This window comes from Lethenteron reissneri, chromosome 5, assembly GCF_015708825.2.
Source record: "Lethenteron reissneri isolate LAM-NWPU_2019-01 chromosome 5, ASM1570882v1, whole genome shotgun sequence".
Classification (NCBI taxonomy): domain Eukaryota; kingdom Metazoa; phylum Chordata; class Hyperoartia; order Petromyzontiformes; family Petromyzontidae; genus Lethenteron; species Lethenteron reissneri.
This window is the reverse complement of record NC_083783.1, coordinates 6471834-6485440: the sequence shown is the minus strand read 5'-3', so window position 1 is coordinate 6485440 and position 13607 is coordinate 6471834. Positions and strand designations below refer to the sequence as shown.

General features: G+C 51.4%; 1 protein-coding gene across 4 annotated transcripts in view; it reads right to left on the bottom strand.

Annotated features, from left to right (window-relative positions):
* The window catches only part of LOC133351769 (synaptotagmin-like protein 2), an 81444-nt gene that overhangs the window by 49106 nt on the left and 18731 nt on the right, over positions 1 to 13607 (bottom strand). For all 4 annotated transcript variants that reach the window (XM_061567286.1, XM_061567305.1, XM_061567295.1 and 1 more), the window contains exon 3: positions 6820 to 6977. In XM_061567286.1, the coding sequence (XP_061423270.1) occupies positions 6820 to 6891 (72 nt within the window). In that variant the 5' untranslated portion in view covers positions 6892 to 6977. The remainder of the gene's footprint in view (positions 1 to 6819; positions 6978 to 13607) is intronic.

Here is a 13607-nt window from a genome sequence, read left to right as displayed (position 1 = left end):
GCCGCGCTCATTAGGGGCTCGTGACAGCTGCTACTGTGTGCAAACGCCAGGTCTGGCTCCCGGTGGCCTGCCACGGGCCGTGAATGTTCTTCCCACTTCCCAGACCACGAACCTACATCTGTAGGTGGGGGGAGGGGGGCGGGGGGCAACCGTGCAGCAAACGGTCGCGGTGTTACGCGACTCAATTCCTCCCGTCGCTGTTTTACCTGCGCCTTGCCGAAATCTCAAACGCTCCGAAAAGGGGGGGGGGGGGGGGGGTGTGTGGAAAGAAAACACAAAACAACGCCATTTCTGTGCAGATAAAAATTTGCCCAAAACAAAAAAGTACGTGGAAGAGAGAGAGAGAAAAAATATATACATAAATGGGAAAGCAAATCCATTGCGCTGTGCAGTGTTGGACCGCGGCCAGAACATGGCAGAGCTCATTAAGTATCAACACGGCCTCATTTAATTTGATACGAGGGGAGGGGGGCGCAAATGCCACCTCCAATATGTGGATTGAGGCGAGTGGTTTCCCGCAATTATCCGGCTTTGAGACGACCTCCTCTCTCTCCTCTCTCGTCGAAGAGCGATGACCGTCGCTATCTTGGTTGTTCGTGCCCCAACCCTCCGCTCACCGCCCCCTCCCGCCCAGAAGGCCCAAAGGTCACCACGAGCGCCTGCCCTGCCACGTAACTGGGAGTGGGGCGTCAGATGGGAGAGTGGGGGAAACTTCGCTCCCCTTCCTCCGCGCTCTGAAGGGACACCACCGCCGCCGTTTGCTTTGACTTCACTTGTTATTTACTCATTTAAAGACGGCAGGTACGGAAAAGCGCAGCGGGGAGCGGGGTATACACACGGGGCGCGATCGCGGCCGTCACAGCCACACGTGTATCAATGGGGATGACCACCCCCTCCCCCCCCCCCCCGGGTGTAATCTGGGAAATGACGGACGAACGAACCAGGGACAGGAAAAACCCCCAAGGGTTAAAATCGTAAAAGACAGAGATGGACGGGAAAGGGGGAGGGAGGAGCGAGGGGGCGAGAAGTACGCGATGGGTGGCAAGGATCGAGGTCAGGAGGGGGCCCCCCGCTATCGTGCCCCGTGACACAAAATGAAAGTAACAAGAGTGATAACAATAATTGACTAGCGTTGGCATTCACGCCCTTCCCGTAGCGCGTGGCTATCACGAATGCGCGGCGCTTCACAGACGCGCTCGGCAGAAGGGGGGGGCGGGAGATGTTGTCGTGTCATCCTAAATTACTATTTTGTGGATAATAATTTTGAATTTGGCAAATTTGGTCCATGATGCCAGCACACATTGTGGTCTACTCTTGTGAGTGACTTCACGCGATATTTAATGTCCCCACACCCTACAGTAATAACCAGGGCAGCCTGCCGGAGCCCGACAGCGAACCGTTGCAACAAGCGGCGAACACGCTCCCATTAGGCCGCGCCAAAGACAAAGATCCCCCGTGTAGCCTTAACAGACTGTTGGGGCAAGTGCTGTTAGCGAGCACTTATGAAGGTGGGCACGGCACACGACGGGGTGGGTGGTCAACACCACTCCCGGCCGCCTTTGTCTCCCCAGTGGCGATGTTTGCACACCACGCCAGGTACTCATTCGAGGCCCAAGACCGGTTCGGACAATCGCCACCTGCGTTGTGCCGCGAGCGGGAATCGAACCCTGGCTCGCCGGGTTCGATAAGCGCAGCCGCGCTAACCGCTGCGCCGCCGCTCCCCACCAGGGTCGGAGTCACCGCCAACGCGGCCGTACGCTGAGCAGACCCCTCGCGCACCGTCGCTCGCGAGCGGAAGGCGGACACGTTGATGCCAGCGCGCCGAGCAGTGCGTCGCATTGGGCCCGGATGCATCGCGCGCATCCAGGGGACGACGGGGAAAAGAGGCGGGGAGGGGGACGCGAGGCAACGCCGCCTTTATGGCCAATTTCGACGGTGATTCATCGGAATCCGCATGCAGATGCGCTCATTACGCGTAAAAAAAAAAAAGGCATATGGTTTTTAAAGTTGCAATCACCATCAGCAGAGGGAAGGTCAAGTGCTCGGTGAAGAACGTTGCTGGGCCCCCCAGAGGAGCGCCCATAAAACAGTCTCGGCCGGAGCGCGAATCGTAGACGGAGGTAACGTTCGCCAACCCCCGCCGCCGATTCCAGAGGCCTTTGAACGTTGAACTCCGCCGAAACCCAAAGGGGTATCGTCGCGTTCCTCTATAGCAAGGCGGAACATGGCGGAGTGGTAAATTTTAGATTGGAAGCTTTCGTGACTGCAAGGATTCACTCTAATTTTTTTCGGTAAAATCACGTGACTTTACCGAAAAAACTAGGAGTGGTAAATAACAAGAATAATAAATCCTCCCAAAAACCCCGAACTGCCCTGACGCCCCCCCCCCCCCCCCCCAAACGGCTGACCTCCGCAGCCGCGGCGGCTGCATCGGCGCAACGGAACGGGCGTCCTGAATTCTGAGCGTGGTGCGGCAGAGCAGTTGTGGGGCCTTGTGCCTGGAGTGGGGAGCAGAAGGGAGAGGAGGATGAGGATGAGGAGAGGAAGAGGAGGGGAAAGGAAGGATCTGGCGTGCGAGGAGTGGGGGAGAGCGGAGAGGGGGGGGTTAAAGTTCGGCGATGTGACAGATGCATTGCCGCCCCCCCCCCCCCCACTTCAAACTCTGCTCCCAGCCAGAGAGAGTCCACTCGTAGATTTTAATAACCCTCTCTTGCCTTTTGGGGGGGTGCATCTACAAGCAATTCTTTGGTCATTAAATCCCTTTTTTTTTTACCCGAAGCGTTTCTGCAGCCTATTCAGCCTATTTTGGCAAGCATTTTATCCGCTATTATTGGCAGTGTAATTATGATAAAAAACCTTATCGGGACCTTTTAAATTACGCTACGCTGTTTGATAGCATTATCTAATTACTTTCTTTGTTTACCGGCGGGGCAATTTGACTTAAACTCATTAGGAGATTTGTTTGTTTGTTAACATTTATATAACTCTTCTCTGTCATTTATTTAAGAAATTGTTGTTGAGTGTTGTTGTTGCAGGAATTGTTAAAATAATAAATTATGCAAATTTGCACGTACGTTCCTGGCATGATAGTTTAATCAGGGGCACAATCCGTCGCGTGCTCATAAATGAACCGTTACTAAACGAAGCTGGCGCCATGGAAATATTGCCCATTTGTTATCACGGGTCTTGCGTACAGCAGCAGAAATATCTGTGAGAAAGGCAGGGGAATTGTCGCACCGGTTTTATTTTATTTGTTTGGGTGGTTTGTTTACCTTTCTTGGCCTTTGCACTCCTATCATGTTTTTTGTATTGTTTGCGGTAACGCTCTTACCCCCTGCCCCGACTGGACATCTGTGAAAAAGCTCATCGGATTCCTCCGGTAAAAATACATATTTTAATTCTGATTCCATGCTGCTGCGCTCAACGTATTTATACATTTAATTACCGAACCTTTAATCCCCGGCACCGTCACCATCCTAGATTCTCACACAGATCCAGACAAGCGCTGGCGGACAGAGTGGAACAACGTGGACATCCTGAACATACAATCTCATTCAAGACCCACACATGGCACCACGTGGCACCACGTGGCACCACGTGGCACCACGTGGCATCACGTGGCATCACGTGGCATCACGTGGTAATGACATTCCTCGAAGACGCCGGTGGTGTAACCGAACAAAACGCATCGGAGCATCACCAGGCCGAGACGCACCACCACATCTCCCCTTCATGAACGGAAAATTCAAGACAAGCCACTGTATTACGATTGTGGCCACGAAATCCAAACTATTGACCACAAAGAGTTAGCCACTATCGTCTGCACTCCTACAATTTTTTTTTATCCTGGATCGCTCTCGTCGAGGCTAGCAGACCTTGACAGCGGCATGTAAGCTCCTGAGAATATTGCCATATGCAAGAACAGAATATATAATCTTCAGCCTTGATATACCACCTGCTGTATGTATTCAAATATAGTGGACATCGGTGACAATAGCTTCGGAGCACAGCGGATTCCTCCAGTCTAAATTAAGATTCTGAAATATATGAGGATTTAATATATTAAGTTGTAAACCTACAGAGGAACGACACGTAGAGTTAGAGAATATGCCCAGGTTAAAGAAACAAATACAAAAATTGTTAGGAAAAGAAAGTGAGATTTGGGCAGGACTCAAGACTCACTGCTAGAAGGGATGACGATGGCCGATACTCGGGAACAACAATGGAGAGTGGCAGCCAAGGGGAATGGCAAGGCGCGTCAAAGTGGCCGTTCAGCGCGCGGAGATGGAGTAAACAAATCGATTTGCGTGCAAGTTTTGGACGGATTGTCGCATCGCAAAACCAAATGGGGATAGGATTGCGGATTGGGGTGGCCTTAATCCAGCAGTGGATTGATCATGGCTGACAAACCATGATCTCTAATATGTTTAATGATTTCATGCCATGCCCCGGAGCCATGAGAGGCTCTGCCATTGTCCACGATGGCAAAAAGGGGCAATCGACTTGCAACGATTTCACTGAATCCGTCCACCGCCGAAAATACACGCCGTATTAATTTCCCTATTCATGTTTTTTCTCCCTTACATGGAGGGCACTCAGCCATGGCGTGCGCACAACAATGTGGCTCATACAATGATGGCTGAGAAGGCAGGCAGGCAGGCAAACAGAGAACGAGGAAGAGGGAAGTGGGGACAGGGGAGCAATGTCTGGGGGAAACACCACAAACGGCCCTTGTTGGGCGCTTTGAAACGCACCTTTGTCACCGGCGCGGTCCTTTCTACCCGCGCACGTTGGATCGCGGCAAAGGTCACGTTGACATTGGACCGTTGCATTTGTTGACCCCGTCGTCCACAATTGGCGGCGAGGTTTTGCGAGCGTGCTCGGTCGGTGTGAACCGGGTTTTGGATATTTGCGCGCCTAATGAGCGACATTGTCACCGCGGCTGCTTGACTTCCGCTGGAGACTGGCGCGCGGCCTCTTCTGACCGTACATCACCATCATCATCATCATCAGTCACAACGAATCTCCCCTGCTGGACGATGATGGCCTGCTTGAGTCACCGCCATCCCGTCACAGTTCCACGACGCAGCAATCCACCTCTCGCCCGCACGCGAGCCGATTTCGTCACTCCATCTCCTTTGATGGAGGTCCTCTCCGTGTGTTCCTCTCAACGGTGGCCACTCCCGACGCCGTTCTCGACCATCGGCCGTCGTCCCTAATGGCGACGGATCCTACCCCAGCTCACTTATTACCGACGCTGTGAACAACGTTCTTTAAATCTGCGTATTTTCTCTGGTCCACGTTTCCCCCCCCCCCGCGTCTCTCATTGTAATTCCAATTGTGCGCCAAGTAATACGCTGGAACCAAACGGCGCAGGGCCGTGCCCCGACGGCTGGCTGACAAACGCCACTCATTCCAAATTCCGCGCGGCACCCCCTCGTCATTTGTCAGATCAAAATGCTCTTTGACTCTGCGACTGTAACCTTGCAGCGGCACTTCCACGATGTCAGCGCAATGAAAGGGCTCGGTATAAATAACGGCGACGGTGACGAACTGCGAGGTGTCGGCAATTGTGCGATTGTTTCGGCGCGGCCACTTAACCAGCGAGAGCAGCGTCAGATTAACAGGCGACGAGCAGAAATCCTTCAGAGACGTGGAGCGGTGGGTGACCCTGCATGTACAAAACGTGGATGGGGTGTAATGGTGCTGCAATGTTTTGTCATCTGTATTTTCACACCGGTTGCTTGAAGTAAGGTTAATATAAGGAAGTGGGTGGCCAGTGGCTGAGAGGGCTTAGCACCCTCAAACTCTTTCACCAGCTCTAGCCGGGCGGTGGTGGCTATACTTGCCTGTGGTCCAGCAATCTGGAGGGGAGGGTTGGTAGATCACCACCCGCACTAATGTTGTGAATTCCCTCCCTGTGGGCGTCAAGGAGGCACTGTGGCTTGCCAGGAGAAGGCCGCACAGCAAGTGGACGAATCGCACATCTCTTCCCACGGCGGCGAGATGTTAACTACCTCGCCTGGTATACAGGAGGTTTGATCCTGACCCTGACGCCTGTATATTAAGGAAGGTTGCATATCTCCCCCTGTTCGCGTAGATTTTTATCCGGGTCCTCCGATCTTTCCCTTAGCATTCAAATTTCCACGTAATAAGCCACGTACTTGAGCTATCATTTGTGGCCAAGGTCGCTTCTGAAAAAGAGCTATATAGCTCAGTGGCCCTTATCTGGTAAAATAAAATAGTTCGTCGGTATCTGTATGGGATTTCTCCAGATGTTCTGGTTTCCTCGCACCTTGGATCATAAACGCTCATCATTAATTGGCTGAAAAGAGCTTTAAAAAAACAATGCAGTAGAACCCTCCTGAAATGGAGCCATACGACTCAGTGTGGCTTTCCTGGATAAATGTCCGCACGCAGACCACATAGCACGGCCTCTCCAAGCCGGACGGGGCAAGAGAAGGATGGTCGCCCACGGGCAGAGCGAAGTGGTGGACGGATGCCATCGATGAACCCGTGCCCAAGGGAAACCACAATCTGCCACGCGGTCTCCAAGCGGCAACAACCTTGGCCTCCTCTCACTTCCGTAACATTTCCAAATTAGTAAATTTATATAATCATAAAACTATAATTATTATTCCAGCCCACAATTTTTTTTTTATTTCAGCTGCCCCAATGAATATTATGATGTGCAAAGCGTACGAGCGACTGAGCGGGCGAGCGGGTGACTGTGCGAGCGACTGACTGTGCGAGCAAGCGACTGAGCGCGCGCACGGAGAGAGTGACCGACCACCCTGAGTCTGAGCGGAAGCGCCTCACCGCCTGGCCGTGGCGCCGACTTGCCCTTGCGCATGGACGCCCGCACCAGGTCGGAGCCGTGCAGCCGGTCATCGTGCCTCTTGCCCTTCACCTCGTAGAACCACTCTCCCGTCAGCACCTTCAGCTTCTTCTCGTCCTCCACCTTCTGCTTGAGAATTCTGGGGGTGGCGGAGGGTGAGAGTGGGGGGGGGGGAGAAAGATGTGACAGTGTAAAGGAGAGTTGATGGTCGATGGGGTGGAAATGAGTGAGGAGACCCAGTTGGGGCGACGCGGGGTTGGGGCGGCAATGGCGGCAGGGGGTAAGTGGGAGGAGAGGCTGGCAGCAGTGGACCGTGGGGTTAAATTGCAGGCAGGAGGACCCATTAACGCGAGTTATGGGGCCGCAGGCGGTGGAAGCGGTGCGGAGCTGTAAAGCGTCGCTGCGTCCTTTGGAGAGGACGTGCCGTTGCGAAGCGGCCTGGCAGCCGTTACAGCCTCAGAGCACTCGCAGGCCCGCACATAAACAAAACTCTGACCACCACACAGGTCTCTAACGCTGCCCTAGAAGACGTACAGACCCCCTTTGTCGCCCACCGCTGGATGACTGCCTCGTTATGTCGTGCAGGTCACAGCGGGGTTATTGGACCATACGTCACCACGCTGGTCAGTGCGGGTTTGTCAAGGTAAAAGCGGGGAAGCAATAAATGTGGGACCACAGCAGTATAGTAGCACGAGGACCATACTGCCGCACTGCCCACTGCTGTCTATCGTGTAGCCCCGGAAGCTCTGTCCAGGCTTAGGCCCTGCTTAGCTTCCCAGATCCGGCAAGATCCAGGTGCGTTCCGAGCCATTTGGCCATGGGCATAGTCCACCATCAGAAAATTCATCACGCCGCACAATGCTTGAGCTGCGTGGTTTGGACGCTGGGGAGGGGGGGTTACGTGAAACTGTAATGTTCACTTACCGTACAAGCGTCGGAGGTCTCGAGTTATCTCGTAAGTACGCACGCAGCGTACGTTCACGATTTATGGCCGGGAGGGAGATGTAGGAGACCGCGCGCACCTAAACCCACCCAGGGCTCAGGACCGCAGCCCAGCAATCATTTGAGCCTGCCCCCAATTAAGTTTCAGCTCGCCTGCAAACGGCCAAATTAGCGGCCCCGTACACCTCCGGAAACCTGCCGGCAAGAAGTACGGTAACCCCCCCCCCCCCCCCCCCACACGCTCACCATAATTTCACCGCGCTCGCAGCCGCGCGGGTATTATAACGCGTTCATCACGGCGCGCGCCGTTTGTTTTATTGACCGGGCTGTGCTGGAAATGAGTGATTATTTCATTTTGGTGGTGAGGGGGTAGGTGGCGAAAAAACAATTTGGCTCAAGGGCTTGGGGGTGGGGGTACAGAAGACCCATGCACGAGAGGAACCGCCTCTAGAGAGACAGCCACGGGCAGGAGACTCACCTACCCTGGCAGCCCATTCCTCACCCACCACTTGCAGATTTACAACAATTGCCACATTTTAATGGCGCGGCATCGCTCATCACAGGCACAGAAGACGGATGCGAAACTGAATTTTTTATGATTTTCTTTGCGGATGCTCAGTATTTCGGGGAGTGGGGTTTGAGGTTTGCGAGTACACGCAGAGTGAGCGAGCGAGCAACGGGGAGGTGAGGGTTTCATGTCGCTACAATTTCTTTACGGAACCGAGAAGGGGGGGGGGGGCGTTGCAGAATGTTGGGTTTGTTGTAAGAAAAAATATTTAAACCGCGGAATGAAATGGGACCCCAGATGGATACACGTGTTCCGATCTGCAAATAATTCGCTCTACTTGTCAAATATTGTGGATGATCAGCTCTCCAATGCAGCAGTGTGGCTGAAGCGGTAACACGAATTGCCACTTTTTTTCGCAACAGCTTTTTATGAGTTGGCCGTGTTGGGTGGAGGAGGGTGATCGACACACATTTCACTTCGAGACCCAAAATTCGATTACCCATTATAATTAGTTGATTTGCAGTGCTTTGTCAATGGGCAAAGGCCAATCATGGGGTTTTTTTCTGACCATACTTCGACAAGATGGTCAGTGTAGGTTGATGAAAGGTGGGGAGGGGGGGGGGGGTGAGGTGGGGAGTGGGTGGGGGTAGCAAGGACTGGTTCAGTGATCAATCATCTCTGATCTTGGCCATGGCCGGCAACCGTACTCAAGTCACCAAGTGGACATCTATGGAAAAAAGAGCTTCATAGCTCATCGGATTTCTCCAGTATACATAAATATTCTGATTCTGAAGTGGCATAGGAGAGTGCATTAATGAGTCCAAATATTTACCTAGGAAGGCGTTACCAAGTCTTTTCGTAAAGTGGGTCCCGCTACATTGGGATGTTTGGCAAATTCCATTAATGAGTGTTTGGCTTCCTGTCGGAGAAAAACCAGAGCACATGATCGTGGTCCACCGATTCAAGAACTAACCAGGCTCGAAAGCTGCTTAGCTTCCGAGCTCTGCCAAGATCGGGGGACATTAAAGATGATTTGGCCATTTAAATTCCAGAAGAGGGCCGTCCCTACCACCCGAATAAATGGCAAAAACAAGGACATTTTTTTAATGCTTGCGAATTACGTAAAAGAAATTGTATATTGCTATTCAATGCTCGTGAAGGTTAGCGAGACACAATTATTGCCTCTGCCCCCCTCTCCATCTAAATCCGCACGCCAGGTGCTGATAATGTGGTGGGCGTATCCCGTGACTCGTTTAATTAATTGCATTAGCCACAGCTGGTCTGGGGATTTAAAAGGGGAAAAAAAAGAATCAGAGGTAGATTCATTTCCCTCCTCCCTCTCCGTTCCCTCGTGTGACATATCCTGAACCCATCGGTGATTAGCGGCAGCGGCGGGAGCAGTGGGGAGCTGCACACTTCTGCTGCACACGCATAGTCGTCACTGTGTTTACTCTGTGCAAGCCCTCGTTGTGTTTTTTCATGAACGATGTACCGTGGGTAACCCACATGAGCGCACGTTTCACTCAACCCCCACCCACCCGACCCCAGCCTTTAGTTGTTTATGTTCCGAGGAACCTTCACCGCGCGAGACACACCAGCATAGCCGGCTTCATAAGCCCCATCGTAACAAGGTCAAGGTTACACAGATAGCGTCTCTGGTGTGGCAGAGAGGAACCAGAGGAGAGAAATTGGCACAGACTGGGGGAGCAGTTGGGCATTGGACGCGAGGACAACGTGCACCATACCCCGCGCCAGGAGGACGGCTCGTGTGCCATGACGACGCTTGATTAGGGTAAAACAGCTCCCCTAATGAGATGCGTTCATCGGGGCTGGCCTTGCCCCCCTTCCAACACAGCCCCCCCCACCCCGCACTTTCAACAACAGCATTCAAAATACGATCGGGTTGTTTGCTCATCGTTTCGTGTTATATTCCTTCACGCAAACGCGCGGTTGCTCTCCGAACTCAACTGAACAAAGTATGTCCCAAAACAGCGCCGCGGTATTTTTATGACCGGCGGTGGTGGCGGTTTACAGGATGAGCCTTAGAACAAACAAAAGTGAATCCCGCCCACCCACCAACTTTCGTCTTTTCTTGGTTCTTTCGGTAAAGTCACGTAGAAGGGAAATAATAAAATAATAAAAATAAAACATAATAGAATACAATTCTCACGACGTTTCGGCCACAACGCAAGCAGCCGTCCTCAGGTGAAGAACAGGGCTATCTTTCCGACAGACCTGTTCTTTCCAACAGCCCTGTTCTTCACCTGAGGACGGCTGCTTGCGTTGTGGCCGAAACGTCGTGAGAATTGTATTTTATTATGTTTTATTTTTATTATTTTATTACTTCCCTTCTACGTGACTTTACCGAAAGAACCAAGAAGATGAATCCCTGCAGTCACGAAAGCTTTAAATCGAAATTTTACTTTCGTCTCTTCTTGGTTCTTTCGGTAAAGTCACGTAGAAGGGAAATAATAAAATAATAAAAATTTTACATAATAGAATACAATTCTCATGACGTTTCGGCCACAACGCAAGCAGCCGTCCTCAGGTGAAGAACAGGGCTGTCTTTCCCGACAACCCTGTTCTTTCCAACAGCCCTGTTCTTCACCTGAGGACGGCTGCTTGCATTGTGGCCGAAACGTCGTGACAATTGTATTATGTAAAATTTGTATTATTTCCCTTCTACGTGACTTTACCGAAAGAACCAAGAAGACGAATCGCTGCAGTCACTGAAAGCTTTGAATCGAAATTTAACTTTCGTCTCGCCGTGGCGGCTGTCGCATGTAAATAAGCTTCAGACGCTTAATAGCAGCGACGACCGCGGGCGATATCAGCCACGTCGCGTCGCAGCTTGCTCATTTCCCACGGTGGCGAAACGCAGACGGACGATGCTGCTATGGACATTGGACCTCTCGCAACGTGTGGCACCAATGTGATGTTTGAAAACTGACGCGAAGCGCCGATCGCTACCGGTGCCATGTTCAGTCACGTCGCGATGACGGGGCTAGAAGTTGGGGGGGGGGGGGGGAGAGGCAGATGAAACATTAAGCAAGGATTTCACCGAGCACTGGAGGAATTGCCTGCATGCGTGTATGTGTGGCTTTCATACGCATATTTAATCAAGTACAGCCCATTTTTAACAATCAACTTGTGACTGGAGGAAAGCCTTTAAATCGATGTTGGCCACATGACCTTTCCACAATATGTCAACCAACTGGTCGGTAATAACCTTGGCCCTTAGCTGGATGCAGTGCCCCTGTAAAGTTGCCCGTTTTAAAACTATTTTAGTTTGTTTTTATTAACAAAAACAATTCTGGTGGCATATTGCTTCACGGAATAGCTTTTCTGCAAGCAGTGGTAATTATAAACGTACAAGTGCAGAAGCCCATTTTGTCAGTCCACTACTGGACAAAGGCCTCCCCCCCCCCCCGTTTCCTGTGGGTCGTTTTGACCCATACTTCACCAAGCCGGTCAGTGCTGGTCGGTGAAGGGTGAAGAGGGCCAAAGCCTGGATGATATATCACTGATGTGTTGGCCATGACCGGTAACTGAACTCTTGTTCACCGAATTCATACCGCAGTGCTTTAGCCAACGCACCTTCCGCTCAGACCCCCTTTAATATTTTAACATTTGCTGTTAATCATGAAGCCCTCTATGAAAAGTGAAGTGCACAATACCCACTTTAGTGATGTTAGAGGCGGCAAAATATGAAATAACGTTTGCTTTAATAATAGGGGGTTTTTCCCCTTTTCTCTGGCAACAAAACTGAAACCATTTTACAAGCATTCATGTCTGCATTAACCACAATACTTGCAGTCAAATGCAAACAAAAAACCTACCCTGATAATATATGCATTGTCCTTGAAACTGATTGGTCCACACCAAGGGACGGCTTTCCTTTGAGCTTCGACCCAATTGGTGCTCGACCAGAGGACGCCAAAAGGCGTACAGCTCAAAGACAGCTGCACTATCAAAATAATGAGGGCTCGGGGTGAGCATCTACATCATTAGACCTCCTTTGGCAGTACCAAAATATAATAATAGGGTTTTTCCCCTTTTTTCTGGCAAGAAAACTGAAACGTTTGCTTTGCCATGAGAAGTTTAACTTAACACGCTGTGGCTTCGCTGCGCACATAGCCATAGCACCGCCCGAGTGTCGCGCGTCTTTCCCCTTCCCATCGATTACACGCAAAAAAAATTACGGCCGTTCGTTTTGGGCAATAATTGACTGCGTTAATTTACAGCAGCATTATTTAATATTCCGATAATTACGATTTAAACGCACTCGATAATAATAATAATAATGAAGAATATACACGTCAGAACCGAAATGTCCTTCGGTAAAAATGATGAACGCACTCGTCAAAAAATAACGATCAGCGCGTTAATCGTTTGATAACAAGGCGACAGTGGCCCTGAGTAATAGTTCGCCGACGAGTGGGCTGTGGGGGGGGGGACCCTGGGTGCTTGGGATTGCCACGTGCGCTCGCTTACTGCCCCGCCAGCCGCCACCGCTCACCTGGAGGCAAGGGTGTGGCCCTCTCAACAGGGCACCCGTCGTGCGTGACACCGAAACTCGTGTCGGGGAAGCAAAGGAAAAAAAAAACAATCGTTGCCACGTCACCTTGTTGCATTTCCCACCGAATCAAGCCCCACCGGGCCAACAGTGGCTGGCCACGTCATTCCCCAAAGCTGGGGTGGTGGAGAACGTCGCCTTGCATAGACACACACCAAAAAAAACGAAGACAAAGATCCCCCCCCCTCTTTCCTCCCCATAAGTCTGCAGCAGACTGTTGGGGTCAAGTACTGCTAGCGAGCACCTATGACGGCTGGCATGGTACACGAGGGGGTGGGTGGCTGGAACGATGCACGAGTGGGTGGGTGGGTGGCCGGCACGGCGTGCGAGGGGGTGGGTGGCCAGGACTACGCCCGGCTGTCTGTCTCTCTCCCCAGTGCTGATGTTTACACACCGCGCCAGGTACTCATTTAAGACCGAGCCGACCTCTGGAATGCACAGGAGAAGTTACGATAATCGCTACCGATGTTGGCCTTGAATAAGCACGCGGGTCGCCGGGTTCGTAGTGATGTGTGCTAACCACAAAATTACCATTCACTACTACATGTACACTAATAAATATCATACATCCAAACCATATACTAAAGGCCCAATAGGACTTTAATTGACCTACTATTAGGTTTTTTCGGTAAAGTCACGTAGGTAAAATATAATAGAAATAAAATAATAATAATAAATGAAAATTAATCAATTAAATCACGACGTTTCGGAGGCAACACAAGTGTCCGTCTTCAGGTGAGACC